The sequence below is a fragment of the Lemur catta genome, chromosome 15 (assembly GCF_020740605.2).
Source record: "Lemur catta isolate mLemCat1 chromosome 15, mLemCat1.pri, whole genome shotgun sequence".
In the NCBI taxonomy this organism is placed as follows: Eukaryota; Metazoa; Chordata; class Mammalia; order Primates; family Lemuridae; genus Lemur; species Lemur catta.
The window spans coordinates 15,502,590-15,519,331 of NC_059142.1; the positions used below are offsets into that span (position 1 = coordinate 15,502,590).

Genomic DNA, 16,742 nt, shown 5'->3' on the forward strand with positions numbered 1-16,742 from the left:
TTCTATTCACTCCATCACCTGAGCATCACACAGTCACGTACCCTTTGGACAGCAGAGGGCAGGACAGGTGTGGCAGCACACTGAGTTACCCTTGGATGAGCAGCGAGGTTCCCTGAATGAGTTCAGTGCTCCATAAACCTCAGCATCTTTACGTTCCTTCAGTGCCCTCATGTCTTGTCACCGGCATCATCAACAATGACATTTTGAACAAATCATCAACACTCTCCTATATAGTTACGAACCACCTAACGACACTTTGATCAACACTAGACTGTATATACGACAATGGTCCCATAAGATTATAACACCATATTTTTACTGTACCTTTTCGATGTTTAGATACGCGAATACTCACCACTGTGTTACAATTGCCTAGAGGATTCAGGACAGCGACATGCTGTACAGGTGTGTAGCGCAGGAGCAATGGGCTGTACCATATAGCCTGGGCGTGTAGTGGGCTATGCCACCTAGGTCTGAGCAAGTGCACCCTATGATGTACACACAACAAACCCCCTAGCAACGCATTTCTCAGGACGTATCCAGGTCATTAACTGCCACATGACTGTTTCCCTGTCTCTTTCTCAGAAAAGATTTGATGTGGGTAATAAGCCTTGAGCGACGGTGTCTGGTCTAATGAGCTTCCTCTGCATGGTCTCGCTGAATCCTTACAACTCTGAGAGGCAGAGAGGACAGGCATTTGGCTGGAAAAGGTCTTGAAAGGTAAACAATTGCCCAAGGCCACACAGCAGGTAAGAGACGGAGCCAGGACTCAAACCCAGGACCCTGGGCTGCAGATGCAATGGTCCCTGTAAACCAAAAAATGGTTCAGATTGAAAATGTAATTCAACTGGTTGATGAACTAAGGATGAGTAGAAACCAGGAATTTTCAGGGCCCCCACCAAAAAAAAAAAAAAAAAGAACATTTCAGAGGCTGATGTCAGGAGGACACCAGCTCCAGCTCCTCAAATAGCACGGGTGCCCTGTCAGGTCAGCGAGGTAAGCTTGAGGGGACGATGGGTTGACGGGAACTCCAGGCAAGTGCAGGCGGCAGCTGCTGCTCAGAGCAAACAGGAAGGGGTTGAAACTCGGCTCTTGCCACTGCTCGGTGCACGAACCTGAGACGCAGGCTCTGTCTGCACAGTGGGGTGATGGTCCCTGTCGTGAGGATAACACAAGACAGGGTGTGTCCCACACAAGCATGAGACCTGCCTGCTCAGGGACAGCTCTCCTCCCTCGTTCTTAGGGAAGGAAAGAGAGAGAGGTGACAGCTACTTCTAAGCCCTAAAGTAAGGCTCAGTTTGGATGAAACTGCCCAGGGATGAGGAGTGAAGCATCTCCTGTTCCCACGTGATATGCAGCTGGACAGCAGCACTGGCCTTCCCAAACCAGGCAGAAGAGCCAGCCGAGACCAGAATGGTAAGGAGGGCAGTGCCAGGGAAGAGGAGGGCAGGAGGAAGGACAGGCACAGGAAGGCTCTGCACCGGCACGAGGAGGTCTCCAGGGACCACTCAGCCCCTGAACCCGCCTGACCCAGCTCCCCTCCCCTCTGCTGAGTCCCCAGGGACGGGCAGCTCCTGCTTTCAAGGCTGCCTGTTCTGAGGGTGGAGAGCCTGACCTTCGGAAAGTTCTTCTGCACGCCAAGCTGAACTCTTACCACTTCTAGACCTGGGAGTCTCAGAGCAGTCTACTCCATCACTTCCCACGACCGCCCCTTGCTGTCCTCAGAGTCTGCGCTCCTCCCAGCTAATCACCTCTGGTTCCATCAGCCCCCCACGGCACACTTCACCGCTTTTCTTTGAACGGGCTCTCCTTGGGGGGAGTGAGAAAAGAGAGGCTGTGTCACTTTCTCATCACCTGTTAATGTCACCTCATCTTAGCCGGGGGCTTGAGCCCCAGTTAGCGTCACAGGGGGAGCAATTCCCTTCCCTGCCAACCATACCCCTCACTTCCTTCCAAGTGCGTGTTGTGAATTGCTTCAATTTAACAAACTCAACTTAAGGGACATGAAACAAGGAGATGAGCGCCACAGGTGACATGCCTATGGGAGCCAGGCAGGAGGTAGAGGCGGGGTGCTTGGAGACAGTGACACTAGTTTCTTGCCTGCTGAGATGGCTCCGAATCAGGGAGCACTCGGTGGTCCCCCTAGTAGGGCAAATACAGGACAGAGGCTGATATCTCCACTTCGACAGACCACGGCTCCAACCCACTAGCTAAGCACAGCCAAGTGCGAGGCCAGCTCTCTCTCGGCAGCCCTGCGAGGCAGTGGGGCCATCCTGACACACGGCTTCCTGTCTCCGGGAAGAGGAAGGGCAAAGATGCCAAAGGCAGGGATGCTGCCCGGGCCCCTGCTAGGCTCCATCCACCATCGCTGACCCTGCCTGGGCTGCCCCTGCCTGCGGGTACCCAGGACCACGAATGCATTGCCAGGATCTCTGCAGCCTCTCCTGCCACTAGGGGTCAGGTCAGACCAATGCATTAACTATCCACAGTCCCTCAAAGGCTGGGAAAAATTAACCTGAACGCTCCCTGCTTGCTGTCACAGCCGGCTGGGTGGCCTTCTTCCCCTTGGTCCTCTGTCCAGTTCTCTATAATGAGGTCAGTGGAGGGCTGGGCTAACTGGGTGTTTCCCAAATGTGGCACCCACGTGCTTTTGTCCATATCATGTGGATACATCAAGTATTGTCACTTTTTCTTCTCACTGCATTACGGACCAATTAAAAACCTCATCAACAGCTGGCAGTGACTGAGAATGGCATTTGATCAACACCTCTAGGCTATTGCCAAGTGAGTGATGTACAGCTAGCTCCTTCATCAAGAAAAATGCTCTCCCAAGACTCCCAGGAGGAATATGTCCGCAGACCCCCAACACCAGTGGTCCCATGGACCACATGTGCAGTGCCAACTTCCTATCTGACCTATTTATTCCATATAAATGTCTTTTAATTGGGAGTTATCACTGCAAAAGTCTAGCCTGTATAATTGGAAATATTTTTTTAGATCATCTAAGTGAAAATGCAAACTTTAAAAGTATTTGTAGAACTAGCAGATTCCTGAGAATATCTCCCAGCAGCTCAGTCTGAAAGTAGGTCTAGATGTCCATAAACCAACTGTTCTGTGTCTTGTGGAAGAAAAGCTTCCGTTACAGCCAGGAGAAGCGAAGCCAGGTGTGAAGAACGGCTCCGTGTGCGAAGCGCCAGGCAGCGCAGCCTAGGGCAGTGGGGGTCTGCTTCTCGGAGACACAGAGGGGGTGACACGCTTAGGGAAGAGGCGAGGGAAGGGGTGGCTGCGATGGCTTTCAGCTTGGGGACTCTCCCTTAGGCTCCCATCTGCCTGTGAGATGAGAACGTTGACAGGAAGGAGATAAGACACACGGCTTTTCCTCCTGCAGTCATTTCAGGTACCAGTTCTTTCCAGAGGGATCCGGTGGAGGTCTGGGCGAACCCCACAGGGAATGCCGATAATTCTAACACCACGGCACCACCCAAGATGCCCATGACGAAATAGCAAAACTAGAGATGGAGGCCGGAGCTGGGCCATAGGCACGGCCTAAGCATCAGAGTCCCCCCGCCCAGGCCACTGGGCTCCGGGCAGCTGAGCCCACCCTGCCCCCAGCGGAGGCCTCCATGCTCCGGAGACAGGAGGGCAGTGATGAAAGGGACAGGGAGAAAAAGCGTGAGTTCCCTGGCTGGGAGGAGGAAAAGCTGATCACAACTGTCAGCTCTGTGCAAGTGACTGTGACAGTGCCCTCCCCCGGCCCATGTGCTGCCTTGGAGACAGGTGAAAGCAGAAGATGAAGCAGATGCGTCTTCAACCTACAGTTTTGAGGATTTAGGTTTGAGAAGAGTTCCCTGGATTATTGGACCATGACAAAGTCCTGAAGAATCTCCTCTCTTGGAAATCCCCCCAGGAAGTCCAACACAGATCAACTGCCACTCCTGCCAGAGGCAGCAGACTGGACACAATGGCCTCGGGCCACTCTCCTTTGGACCTGCAACTCCCTTCTCCACCGGGCACCATGGGGAGAGTGTCCAGAGCCTACAAGCTTCACTAGGATATAAAAATCCTTGAAACCTAAAAAAACAATCATTAATTCCAAAATACTGAAAGAAACCTGCAAAACTCAAAGCAACAAATGCTTCATTAAATGTCTACAACATATAACATTATGTTAGCTAGTTGACTATAGCTCAACTCTTAGAGTTCTATGAAAATTACATTTACTGTGGGACGGTGAACGTTTTCCTACGCTCGGTACGAGCGGGGCGGAGTCTGCAGATGTAAGAGTCTGGAGCCCACGAAGGTCTTTACACGGCCCCACTCACCTGCCTTCCCCAGACCAACCCCGTTTCCTATTTTACCACGTCTCACATCACCCTCTCTCGGCTGGGCGGTCCGACCTGGCTCCCCCTTTCCTCTCCTGCTCCTCTTCTCTTTCATCCCTCTTCCGTCCTGATCTCTCAGTTGCTATTTCACCCTGGCTGCCACTGTCCGTCAGACGGAAACAGATGCCCCAGGAATCTGCCACCAGCCTGGACAAGCAGTCGGCTCCTCCTCCCGCCCCTGGAAGGAATCTCGGCAGCTGGCCCCGACTAGGCCAGCAGAGCCGTGCCCTGCTCTGTGCGGTCCAGACGGGCAGGGAGGGACTGACCCCAGGCCTGCCCAGGCCCAGGCCAGCATGGGTGGAATCCTAATTGAGTCGGAAACTGGGGGGTGGTATCACATAGCTGCTAAGGGTACAGGCTCGGGAATCTGGTAGACGTGGATTCAACTCCATCTGCTGGGTGACTTGGGACAAATTATTTTGTCTCTTTGAGTCTTACTTTCTTTACGTGTGAAACTATACTCATAATTATTAAAATTCAGTATCAATTATTATACCCATAATAATAGCTTTCCCATAGACACTGACGGCAGTTGTGAGGCTTAAGATGGGACAACATGTGTGAAGCTTTCCCTTCAGGCAACAATAATAACAGCTCACACTTCTGAGCACTTACTGGCAATGTGCACTTTTCCAGGCATTATTTCAATGAATTCTCACAGCAACTCTGTACGACAGAAGTCCTGTTTATCATCCTCTCTTGTTGACAAACAACTGTAGCTTAGAGACTTTAAAGAGCATGCCCAGGATGAAACAGAGCTAGGATGTGAATGCAGATCTAACCCTAACCCTACACACACTGCCCCCAAATGGGAGCTTTATAAATCACTCTCTAACACGCAACCCAGCAGAACGCTGACCTAAGAATCAGAAACAAGGCTCTACCTCTAAGGTGTAAGGTCTTGAACAGCCCTGTGGCTTCTCTCAGCCTGTCCCCTGTGTGTTAACGGAAATAACAAGACCCGTTCAGCCTGTGTACAGGATTACAGCCAGGCTCAAATCAGACGGATTTAAGTGTTGTGAGGACCGACAAGCACTCAGCAAGCATGAGATGATAAACCTTTCGTACCCCACGCCAGTTCAGGATGTGAGCTCCACTTGAATACTTCCAGGGACAGGGAGCTCACTGCTTCCTTTAGCAGCTCCTTCTGGTTTGAGAGTTCTTCCCTTTCCAAAGGCCAAAAGGACCTGCCTGTAACTCCATCTCCCTGACCCAGCCAGGTCCTCTAATGCCCTGCCAGCTGGGAAGAGTCATTGCAAGCACCCACACCAGCTACTGAAGACCCCTAAGGCTTGTGTCCTTGCTCTGTCATTCTGCCCAGGGCTCCCTGACCGCAAAAGGAGGCAGATGAAAGCTACAGTGTTCTTGGTTCGCTCTGGCTCCTCTCCTGGAGCTGCCTCTTTGCCTGTCCCTGCTTATCAGACTCCGGGGCCAGGGGGAGATCAGCCGATCAAGGAAGGACACGGAAGAAGCTGGAGACACTGCTGGCTGCTCTGACCTCCCACCCTTCCTGTTACCCCTGCCCTTTGCAAACACCTGCGATGCCCCTACTGGTCCTGTCACCTCTGGCTGGCACATGGGCTCTGGGATCAGGATCCCATGGACCTCAGACGGCTTCTTTTCTCTGCCCCACCCCTCCCTACCATAGCAACCCCCAGTCACGCTTGTGCCCCTACCTTAAAGGACTCCAGGAATCCCCCGTGGCCCCCGTTCTCGAACTTGTCCTCCTCTGGGCCCAGTCCCAGCATGGCCTGCGTGTGGGCATGCAGCTCGTCATGAAGGTTGTCCAGGAGGGCAGCCCTGGTCCGATCCTAGACAGGAAGAGGATGGCGGAAGACAGTGGAGGAGCAGGCACGGAGGGCAGAGACGTGCCTCTCCTCGTGGGCTCCTGACACCTTGCCTGAGGGCTACTGTTCTGCCCAGCCCACCCTGGCGACAGTGGAGACCCACAGCCAGGCTGAGTTCATGCTCACACATGCTTGGGCTTAACACTAAGGCTCTGGCCCGGCCTCCTGCTCTCAGCCCTGGGTCATCCCATCCCTCCCACGGCTCTGCCCTGGTGAATCCCAGCCCAGATCTCTGCCCACGCCACATCCACGCGCCCAACTGCCCACTGCTCCTCTCCGTCCAGATGTCCATCCAGGGCCAGCTCCCAGGGGCACCATTCACACAGGCCAGGACCAGCCCTTTCAGCACCCCAGCCTTTGCAGGCACCCCTGGATCAGCCGGTCCTAATAGAACTGTCTCCCAGTCATCCCCGTGTCACCAAAGAGCCCAAGGCCTAAGAGTCACCCCACAATCCCACTTCCCCCCACCCTTGCATCCAGGAGTCCATCAAGTCTTCCCGACCCTAACCCTAAACCATTCCCTCCTGCACAGTATAAGCCTTCATCGTCTCCCCTGGACTCCTGCTAACAGATTCTAACTGGCCACGTGCCTGCACCTCCTCCCCTTCCATCCATCCTCCCACCACTGTCAGAATAATCCCTGTAATACGCAAACCAAACACGTCACTCTCCTGCCTAAGAACTTTATTAGTATCCAACCCCTCTAGCTCAAAGCCTTCCTGATCTGACCCAAACCACATCTCCAGCCGAGTCTCCCACCATCCCAGCCCCCGCGAGTCCCTCTCTCAGGCCACACCAAACCCTCAGCAGCTCCCTCACCAAGTCAGGCTCTGACCCCACCTGGCCTTTCCTCATGCTGCTTCCCATGCCAGAATAACCCTCCCCACTCTTTCCTCCTGGCAAAAGGCTCAGCAGCAGCTCAATATTTAGCAACTCAAGAGCCACCTCCTCCTAGAAGCCCTCCCTGAACACACCCTCAGTCCCCCACAGGCAGAAGCAGTCACTATCCTCCAAGCAGTGCTGGCACAACATGCTGCAATTGTCCCTTTAGTAATGGCCCCCTCCCACCAGCCTGCGAGTTCTCTAAGGGCAGTAACCATCTCACTTATCCCTGCATCCCAGGCAACAGAACAGGACCTGGCCCACAGTAGGTGCTCAATAAATGACTGGTGAATGGTTAACAAGACCTGAAGCCTGGCTAGAGTTTTCCACAAGAACAAATAGTCTCTGTATCAACATAGGGCCGAGGGCTCAGAGGTGCAAACATAGCACTTCCACCCTGAACAGCCCTCAAGAGCACAGCCCCGAGAGAGTCTGGCTGACAGGTGGCCCAAGGGCAGGAGGAAAACCTTCAGAAACTGCACGCTCACCTCCAGCTTTGCAAACTTGTCCGACTTGCAGCAAGCGTTCTCTGCATTGGTGAGCTTGGTCAGCAGAAACTCCCTGAACTCCGGGCCCTGAAACAGACAAGATGGCCTGGAATTCTCCCACCTCCAGCTGGGGCCAGAGGGCTTCAGCCATACTAACAGGTAGACAGGGTCTTGGGGAGCCCCTGAAAGGTTCCTTCTGAGATTTAATCATTTCCAGCCCAGGCCAAGCCCACCTGCTAACATGCCCACTTGGAAACCAGCTTCCCTGGCTCTGGGAAATCAACCCTCCACAGTGGCACCTCCATAACTGTAAGCAATTCTTGCCCAAAGCTCCTGGGACTACAGCTGTGGTCCCCAGCCCCCAGGCCGTCGACCAGTACCAGTCTGTGGGCTGTTAGGAACCAGGCCGCACAGCAGGAGGTGAGCGGTGGGTGAGTGAGCAAAGCTTCATCTGTATTTACAGTCGCTCCCCATCACTCACATCACCACATAAACTCTGCCTCCTGTCAGATCAGCATGGCATTAGATTCTCACAGGAGCACAAGCCCCACTGTAAACTGTGCATGTGAGGGATTTAGGTTGCGTGCTCCTTATGAGAATCTACTGCCTGGTGATCCGAGGTGGAGCTGAGGCAGTGATGCTAGTGCTGGGGAGCAGCTGCAAATACACATTATCATTAGCACAGAGGTTTGACTGCACAATAAATGTAATGTGCTTGAATCATCCCAAAACCATCTCCCTCCCCTACCCCTGTCCGTGGGACAACTGTCTTCCATGAAACCAGCCCCTGGGGCCAAAAAGGTTGGGGACCACTGGACTAGAACATGGGATGAAAACCCTTCTTTTAGCAGAAAGGCAACCCAGCATCGAACACCTCAACAAATGGCCCTGTGCTGGGCCAGACTGGCGGTGTGAGGAGGAGCAGGAAGAGACTCCAACTAAGGAGACTCCTCTAAAACCTGCAAAAGGGTCTCCCCAAGTTCCCAGCCCCACCCAGCCACTGCCAGTCAAGTATCGAAACCTGGGGTCTTGGATGTGAGAGGAATAGGAAGGAGAATGTCTCACCTTCTGGAAAACAGGGGGGCTGGGCAGAGGTGGGCCAAAGGCAGGCACGTCTTCCCGCGCAGTGACAGAGACCTGAATGAAACAGTCACCAAGTGGGTCGGAGGTTGGGGGGGACAGATGAGTGCTGCCCCTGGGGGAGCCACACTTCTCACAGCAAATCTGCTCACCTTCTCCCTCCTCCCTTCCCAGGACACAAAAGAAATGCCCCTGTGAGCATCGCCCACAGGCCCTGAGCCACCGTTCCTAGAAGTGGGGCTGGGCAGTGCAGCACAATCGCATCCTCTCCTCTGTGTCCCCGGGGGCCAGAGCAAGTTTGGCAAGATGACTGCACGGGGCTGGGACCCCAATTATAATGCAGTACAAGTGCCCGGGAGATGTCATCTCATTACCCTGCTTGACTGTGACGCTAATCCTACAGAGAAGCCACAGTGAGGATTACTAACCCTGAGGAGGAAACAGATGCCCAGAGACACGGAGAGAGTCCCCCAAGTCACGCAGGTGATTAGCAACTGAGAGGAAGAGAATCCAGACCTCTCCCAGCCCAGCTCAGGGTTCATTCTCCACCACTCTAACACTCAAGCCTGGCCATACGTCAGAATCGCTTCAAGTGTTTAAAAAATAAATACTGACTGCATGGCCTCCACCCCAAACCTAACGAGTCAGAAGTTCTAGGCTCCTGAGTGTGTTAGGGAGCCCTGGCCCCACATACAGGGTCAGCCAGTCTGGGTAAGGCTTGAACTAACGAGCTCAGGGCCCAGGCTGGGAATCGAGGGTGGGGGTCCTTCCCAGCTCCGGGTGGAGTGCACACCTCTGGCCAAACTGAGCTAGGCCTGAACTCGGAGGCACCCAGGTGCTCTGCACGGGGGTCTCCCAGGCTTGGGGCAGGCTCCACGCTTCCACCCCTCTCTGCGTGGAGGTGCCCTGGTTTCACCTGCCCTCGGCCCACGAGGCTGCAGGGCTCCCAGGAGACGGCCCTCTCCCTTCCCCCAGCGGCTGCTGACGTGAGCCTGGCCCTGGCGTGCCGCCAGCCTCCCCGGCCTGTGAAGTAGGCCAGATGCAGAGAGTCTGCCGGGCTGGGTGAGCAGGCAGCTCGGAGCCAAGCCAAGGCAAGGCCCCGCCAGGGTCCGCAGGGGAAACAGAGTGGGAGAGAGCTGGTCCACGCGGGCTTTCTCTCCCCAGGCTCCCAAGCTCAAGGCCATCTGCAAGGCCCAAACTGCAGCGCCCAGCGTCAGGAAATGGTGTGTGTTCGGCTGACGTGATTCCTGGCTCGGCTCCAGCTCCTGAACACAGTTCCTACCACCACCCACCACGCACCAGTGGCCCAAGTCAAGAATTCCACCCACAGAGCCAGAATTTGGGGTGGGGGTTGGTGGGAAGGCCGCTGAGAGGCTGCCAACTGCGGGCACCTGGGACGAAGGACAGAGGGCAGACCCAGTCTCTCCTCCCAGCCCGACTGCCCCTTCCTTCCCAGGCTGCGTTAGAGTGTCTGTGCTGACTGGGAAATGGCTTCAGACACGCTCTTCAATCCATCCCGGTCTCCCTGCCAGACAGCAGCCGTGTCGGAAACACAGGGGCAGGATTCTTCCTCGTGCTGTCCATTTATCTTCTGTCCTCACGGAGCTCCCTCTCCCGACCCCATTCTGACAAGGCGGCTAGGCCTTTGTTCCCTCCCCTTGGGGACATCTGGGCTGCTGGGCTGAAAGCAGAAGTTGCCTGAACGCAACCTCACCTTCCTGTTTTCTAAATTCAATGAGGGCCCCCCAGTGAGGGCTCAGAGGGTGGCAGGCAGGGGCAGGTGACTCTGGGGAAGAGCATCTTCTAGGCTGGAAAGCGGAAGGAGCCTGGGCGTGTGAGTCGTAGGATGCACCAGAAGCCTCAGAGGGCTTGAAACCTGACAGAGTCCCCACGCCCAGTGCGGCCTGGAGCCTTGGGGGACCACGGAGGGCACTGGAGCGACAGATGAGTCGTTATGGGAAAGAGGAAGGGCTGCAAAGACAGTCCCCCCCTCAGGGGAACCTGCGTGGGACTTCAGGAGTGGGGGCGAGGTGACCCCAGAAAGGGAGAACAGGGAGTCCCAGTGATGGCTGAGCTGGAACTTCCTTCCAGTCTGGCAGGACGAGGACCAAACTCGTTTCTGAGAAATAATCCAGTGTGACATTCCTTGCACACCCAGGCCTGTGGAGTTAGTTTCCCAGGTGCTCCGATGGCTCGGGGACGAAGACCACAGGCAGACCCAGCTCCCTGGCCCTGTGGCCTCGGGCCTTCAGTGAGTTAAGCTCTCAGCCCCAGTTTCCTCCCTGTAAGGCAAGGCTAACGAGAGGCCCTGCCTCACCAGGGGCTTGTTAGGATTCAAGAAAACTGTGCTCCTAAGGGCCTGGCACGTGCCTGGCAGCAGCACCCAGCAAGGGTAACCATCACCAGCCGGGGCTGTCGTACCTTCCCTGCTAACCTGCCCCTAACAAAGGGCACCTGAAATATGCAGAGCCCCCCAACCACTCTGTAACCCACACACACCCCAACACTCCTTCTCCACTACTCCTCCCTCCCCTCCCACAGGATGTCAGGGTGGAAGGAGCCCACAGGTTGTCTGCTCCAACTTCCTCCCTTCACACAGAAGGAAGCAGAGGTGCAGACAGGGAAGGAACTGGCCCAAGGTCACACAGCAGACGCAGGGCCGGGACCCGATGCCCAGGCCGCCAAGTCCCTCCACAGAAAGGAAGGACCCCTTCCTGCACACAGCCAACCCCATCCTGCCACTTTCTTCTTTCCTGCTGCTTGGGGCACTGCTCAGCCCCTGAGGAAGTCTCACCCTCCTCTGCCACAGCCCCTAAGCCCGCAGGGGTCAGCTAAGGTCCTGTCTCACCCAGACCCCCGGCGGGATCCGACCAGGTCCTCCTGGCGGTCTGCCCCTTACCTGGGTGCCGCTGGGGGTGTGGACGGACAGCGCTTTGGGGGCACCTTGGAAGCTGCTCTCCCCACCTGCCCTCTGCCTCCCTGCCCCATTCACGAGTCTTGCCTTCCAGCTGCAGCGTCTGCCTGGCAGGTGGAGTCCTTCAAGGTCCCACACCTGGGACTCAGCCTGCTCTTCCTGGGGGCCCTGCTTCTTGCCACCTCTCTGAGGACAGTGCTTTGTCCTGGACCTCAGACTGTGGCTTGGAAGACTTCTAGCATCAAAGCTGTAGGGGGTGGGGGAGGTGCTTTTTTGGATCTCTGATTTTTCTCTGCATGGGTACACCATTCCACTAAGGTCTGGAGAACACGGAGAAGTTCGCTGAGATCCATCTCCTATTAGGAATGAAAAGCAAACGCTAAACGTCCACAAGAGGCCTCATCCTGCTAGCAGACAAGCCACAGGCAGATGACAGCCTGGCAGGCCTGGGAGCCCTCCCATCTCACAGCTTTATTTCTGGGATCCTTCTCGGCAGCGCCACTGCTTCCCCTGGCTATTAAAAGAACCAGCCAGCTATTTGGCTGAAGTGCACTCACTGGCTCCTCTGTCCTGTATCTGGGGTCAGGAAGGCCTTGAAGGCTGATCCTGCATGTGGCCTCCACCTGCCCCGCCCCAGCACAGCGCCTGGCACACGGTAGGCACTGAATGAATCGCCTTGCTTCCACCAGCACATTAATCCAGCAGCTATTCGAAGTGAATGCCCATTTCGGTCAAAGCAGGTGACTTCAGGGAAACGCCCACACCGTGCTGCTCCAAATTTTCAGCTCGGATTGCCCGATGCCAGAGGAGCACAAGTATGAACATGGGCATGTAAAGGAATTCAGCTCACCTCAATAGGAGTGTTGTTGTGTTTTCTATTTTTATTTTTTTGATAATTCACATTTGGTTTTAAAAGTTGATGTGAATTTTGCACTTAATACATCTGGGCTGAAGCGCTACAGCACAGTGAACTCCAGGAACCGGCACCGGCCTAAGTTACTACATAGGAAACATCTCCAGGCCTCACTGTTTCCCATGAGCAGAGACGGCTCATTTTTCTTCTCCCTTAGAACAATGGTTCCTGATATCTTGTGGAGCAGGGAGCCCTTGGAGAACCTGAGTTATGATCTCTCTTCCCGGGAAACACAAAACCTCAGCAGTTTGCACATATCTGCAGGGGGTTCAGAGACTGCCCAACCCTAACCTTGGCCTATCTCCCTGGGTCCTATGCCCTGCAAACTGCTGTGTTACAGAGACACTGTTGCCCAAGAGGTCGAGACTGTTTTTGGTGGAGAAGGAGGGAGGGATGAGCAACATGGCTCCTGGGATTGGGGTGGGGAAGGGAGGAGCTGCAGGAAAAGTGGGCTGGACTCTCTTGGTCTCATCTGCACTAGTGAGGATTTTGAGCCAAACCACTTGCTGGTCAGGAGGCTTAGACCCAGACGACCGCATCCTGCCTCCCTGGAAAGTAATTATGATCAGTCATTTGTCCAGAACGGCCAGATCAGGGGGCTCACCCAGTGGCCAGAGCCTACCAGGCCCCCATCTTCACCCCTCTCACCATAAAACCTTTCTCCCTTTTCTTTCTTCCCTTTGTTATCACTCTTCTTCCTCTCCCCTTTCTTCCCAGTCCTCTCCACTCTTCTCGCTCTGCCTTGCTCTAGCAAAGTCATTCCCAGATTCCAAACACAACACTCAGGGCTTCTCAACCCTTCAGTTAGATGCCGTCGAGCCTGGGGACAGCAAGATGGATCAGATGACCTCAGAAGGTGCTCTCCACCAAGAGCCTAGCTCCAAATCCCAGCAACCTGGGAACTCATGGAAAAATCTGTTACTGCTGAGAACTAGTGTCCTTAGATATCATTGAATCCACAAAGTACGGTGAGGTGTCTGGACTCACCACTTCCTCCAACCAGGCTTTCTCCTTACCTTGTAGGATGGGGTCTCCGTGCCCGGGGTCTCTGCCTGCACGACAATGTAGGCATGTAAGAAATTGGAGGCAATCATGTCTGGGACAAACGGTGTATTTTCTTCTTGGAAGATGATGGCCACAATGTCATTCCCAATGTGTCTCTTTCTCTGGAGCTAAACAAAAAGTGTTTAATTGTTATGAGCCAGTTAGGAACATCCCAAAAACAGAATAGGTCTGTACAGGAAATTCCTCGTTATTTTACCGTTATACATAAACCCTGAAACTCTGAGACCGAGCTCTCCAGGGAGCTGCTTCTTTCAATCTTTAGAAGCCACCAAAAAGAAAAGACATGGGGGAGGCACACAAGTTGTTAGGTAGAGGCTAGCAAGCATCTTATCGAGCTCTACAGGGCACAGAGCCCTGACTCGGAACCTGGGGAGAATATTTAAAAGGTGAGGCTGGGTCTTGCCCTGGTAGAGCCTATAACTGATCTGGGAGAAACACAAAAACCAGCCGGCAAGCGCTAAATCAGTTGCTTCACGTGAAGTACCTGACAGCTCTGGGGACAGAGGAGGGTGAAGTCAGAGGGCCCGATAGCAACCCAAGAGGGGTTCCTAGAAGAGGAGATGGGGGAGGGGTCTTGATGGAAATGTGGATGAGAGGGATCAGGGAGTGGATCACTCTACCGGAGGGGAGAAGAGCCATGCTGAGAGAGGTGTGCTGGTCACCTGGCTTGGTGGATGTGGAGTAGAAGGGGGAACCCAACCTCGACTCAGTATCCCAAGCAGTGCCAGGTGCTTTTGCACATGATCCCAGTCACAAAGCACCCACTGTGTGTCAGGAACCATGCTGGGCTGATCATGCCTGACTTCAAATGTTAAACCTCTCCTGTGCACCACATCCTGGCTAGGTGCCTGCCTATGCATTTGTTCCTTTACTAAGCACCTACTGCATGCAAGTCTTTTCACCTTGAGTTTCTCATTTACTGAGCACCTGCTATACACCCAGCACCGTGCTGGGCACTTGTACACAAATTACCTCACTCACTCCACACACATCATCCCATTTCTCAGAAGGAAAAAATTAATATTTAATCAGTCCCTGCCAAGAGCCACACTCTGTGCCAAGGTACTCTTCCCAACCGACACCTGTGAGATGGAAAAGGCCCCGACAGAACAAGCCTCAGCCTGGGCTGGGGCAGCAGCAGGTAAGAGGGGCCTGCAGGGAGCCGAGGGACTGAAGGTGAAACGCTAAGACAAAAGCCACTTTGAATACAAAAGGAATCTTTCTCTCATTTGTTTCTGGAACATTCAGCAGTTATTTTAGAGCCAAATCATAATCTCATTTGCCAACTTCCTTTTTCCCTAAGAAGCCAAGGACTGTGTTTCCAACTTTACATCTGTCCTGCCTCCCCGGTTCCCTGCTCAGAAACAAACAGGTCAGAGTTTGGGCAAAGGCCCACCTGCCTACCTTATTTTCCCAGAGACTGAAAAGAGACAACACGTGGGATGGGGCAAACAGTGCTGCAACCACTCGGGGTCGGCGGCCGGTTTCGGGACAGCCAGGCCTCCCTGGGAATGCGTGGCTGTTAGAGCAGCAGATTGGGAGGAGAGCAAGGAAATTCTGTAATCAGAGGGCTCATCCAGCCGTCCCTGGCCAAGGTGAAGGCTGAATTCCCGCAGGTGTGGTGAGAGATGAGGCTGTGAGACTGGGAAGGTGGGGGTGGGGGCTGGGGGTGATTCTCACACAATGACCAGCTTTATAATTGCCGGGGCAGGAAGGGGACAAAATGCCAGTGGACTGGACAGTGAACAGCTGTTCTATGGGGAGCTGGCCACGAGTCAGGCATCCTATGAGCCCCACATTCAGAAAGCTATGTAATCCCCACCACCACCCTCTGATGTAGGTGGTATTAGCCCTATTTTACAGATGAGAAAAATGAGGCCCCAAGGTTAGCCAGCTTGCCCAGAGTCACACACCCCTAATGGGCCAAGCTGACTTCAGCCCCCATCTGCAGACCCCACCACGCACTCAACCACCACCCTCCCTGATCAAGGCTCCCAGGCTCTCTCCCTGCACTGCCCCTAATCAACTGGGAAACCTCAAGAAAGTCTCTTAACCACCCTGGGCTGCAGTTTCCCCCGAGGGTCCAAGTGGCAATAACCACGAGCCCTGCCCTGCCTCCCGCACGGCGCTGGGGCAGCGTGGCCTGGTGAGATAACACGACAGGGCAGGCTTTGACTGCGCTCCTGGCCGAACACCTGGCCTCCCGACTATGAAAACGGGGCGGGGGCCGCAGCCCCCCAGGCAGGTCGGAGCAGGAGCGGGCCTCACCTCGCGCGCCCGGGCTCCCACGGCCCTCCCGAACCAGGTTACCTGCTGGGCGTCTCCCTCGGTGAATGGCAGCTTTGTGGAGACGTGAAACATGATCTCCCTGTCCCGGAATGTCGTGTACACTGATTCCACCCCTGTCTGTCCGTGGGTCACATCCAGGCCTCCTCGGAAACTGTCAGCAAAACAGGGCAGGGGCAGGGGAGGGAAGGAGAGTGAGGGAAAGTGGGCGACTTGGTGCCGCCTTCCCAAGGACCTGCAGCGGGGATGCCTGAGAAGACGCGGGGAGCCGAGGGCAGGGCAGACTACGGTGCAGGAAGAGCAGGGAGATGTGCCCTACAGGCAGACTAGCCCTGGCATTCTACCCATCAACCCACTGTGTGAAAGACAAAGGCGGAACCTCCACTTCAAGCCCTGGCTGTGTCCCCTCCACACCGGATGGTCATGCGGGAAGGGAGGCCGCCCACCCGCAATCCCAGACAAATGCCCATCCCAGGTGCCAGTGGCCCCCAAGGCTGGGCACAGGCCTTTGCTCTCCACAAGGCCATGTCTGAGTCCCAAGCCCAGAGCCAGGGCCACCAGCCCCCCTGCTGGATGACAGGAACCCCAGGAGAATGCAGAGTCACGCCAGAGAGGTGACCGGAGCTTGACTTCTACCCAGCGAGGCCCTGATGTGGAGGCCCAACCACCACGCCCAGCTGGGGCTCATCCAGGAAGGTCTTTCTCCGGCTACCTCCCCACAGGCAGGAAAGAAAAGCACTAAGCAACGGGGTGGGCTTCCAGGAGCTGCCCCTCCCTTCTGCCTTTAGAGAACACAGCATGGAGCATAGTGTTCAGCAGGCGGAAGAGAACGCAGACGCAGGTTCCTTTCAGAAAATAAGTCAGACGGACCCTGATGTCAGCCCC

General features: G+C 54.9%; 1 protein-coding gene across 3 annotated transcripts in view; it reads right to left on the reverse strand.

The window, feature by feature from the left end:
- Positions 1-16,742, reverse strand: part of RAP1GAP2 (RAP1 GTPase activating protein 2) — a 191,594-nt gene that overhangs the window by 16,493 nt on the left and 158,359 nt on the right. For all 3 annotated transcript variants that reach the window (XR_006728925.1, XM_045526106.1, XM_045526105.1), the window contains 5 exons: positions 15,882-16,011; positions 13,523-13,678; positions 8,665-8,736; positions 7,600-7,686; positions 6,059-6,193 (listed from right to left, as the gene is read on the reverse strand). Coding sequence is in view for 2 of the 3 variants with exons in the window: in XM_045526106.1 (XP_045382062.1) it covers positions 6,059-6,193; positions 7,600-7,686; positions 8,665-8,736; positions 13,523-13,678; positions 15,882-16,011 (580 nt within the window). In the remaining variant the exon portion in view is untranslated. The remainder of the gene's footprint in view (positions 1-6,058; positions 6,194-7,599; positions 7,687-8,664; positions 8,737-13,522; positions 13,679-15,881; positions 16,012-16,742) is intronic.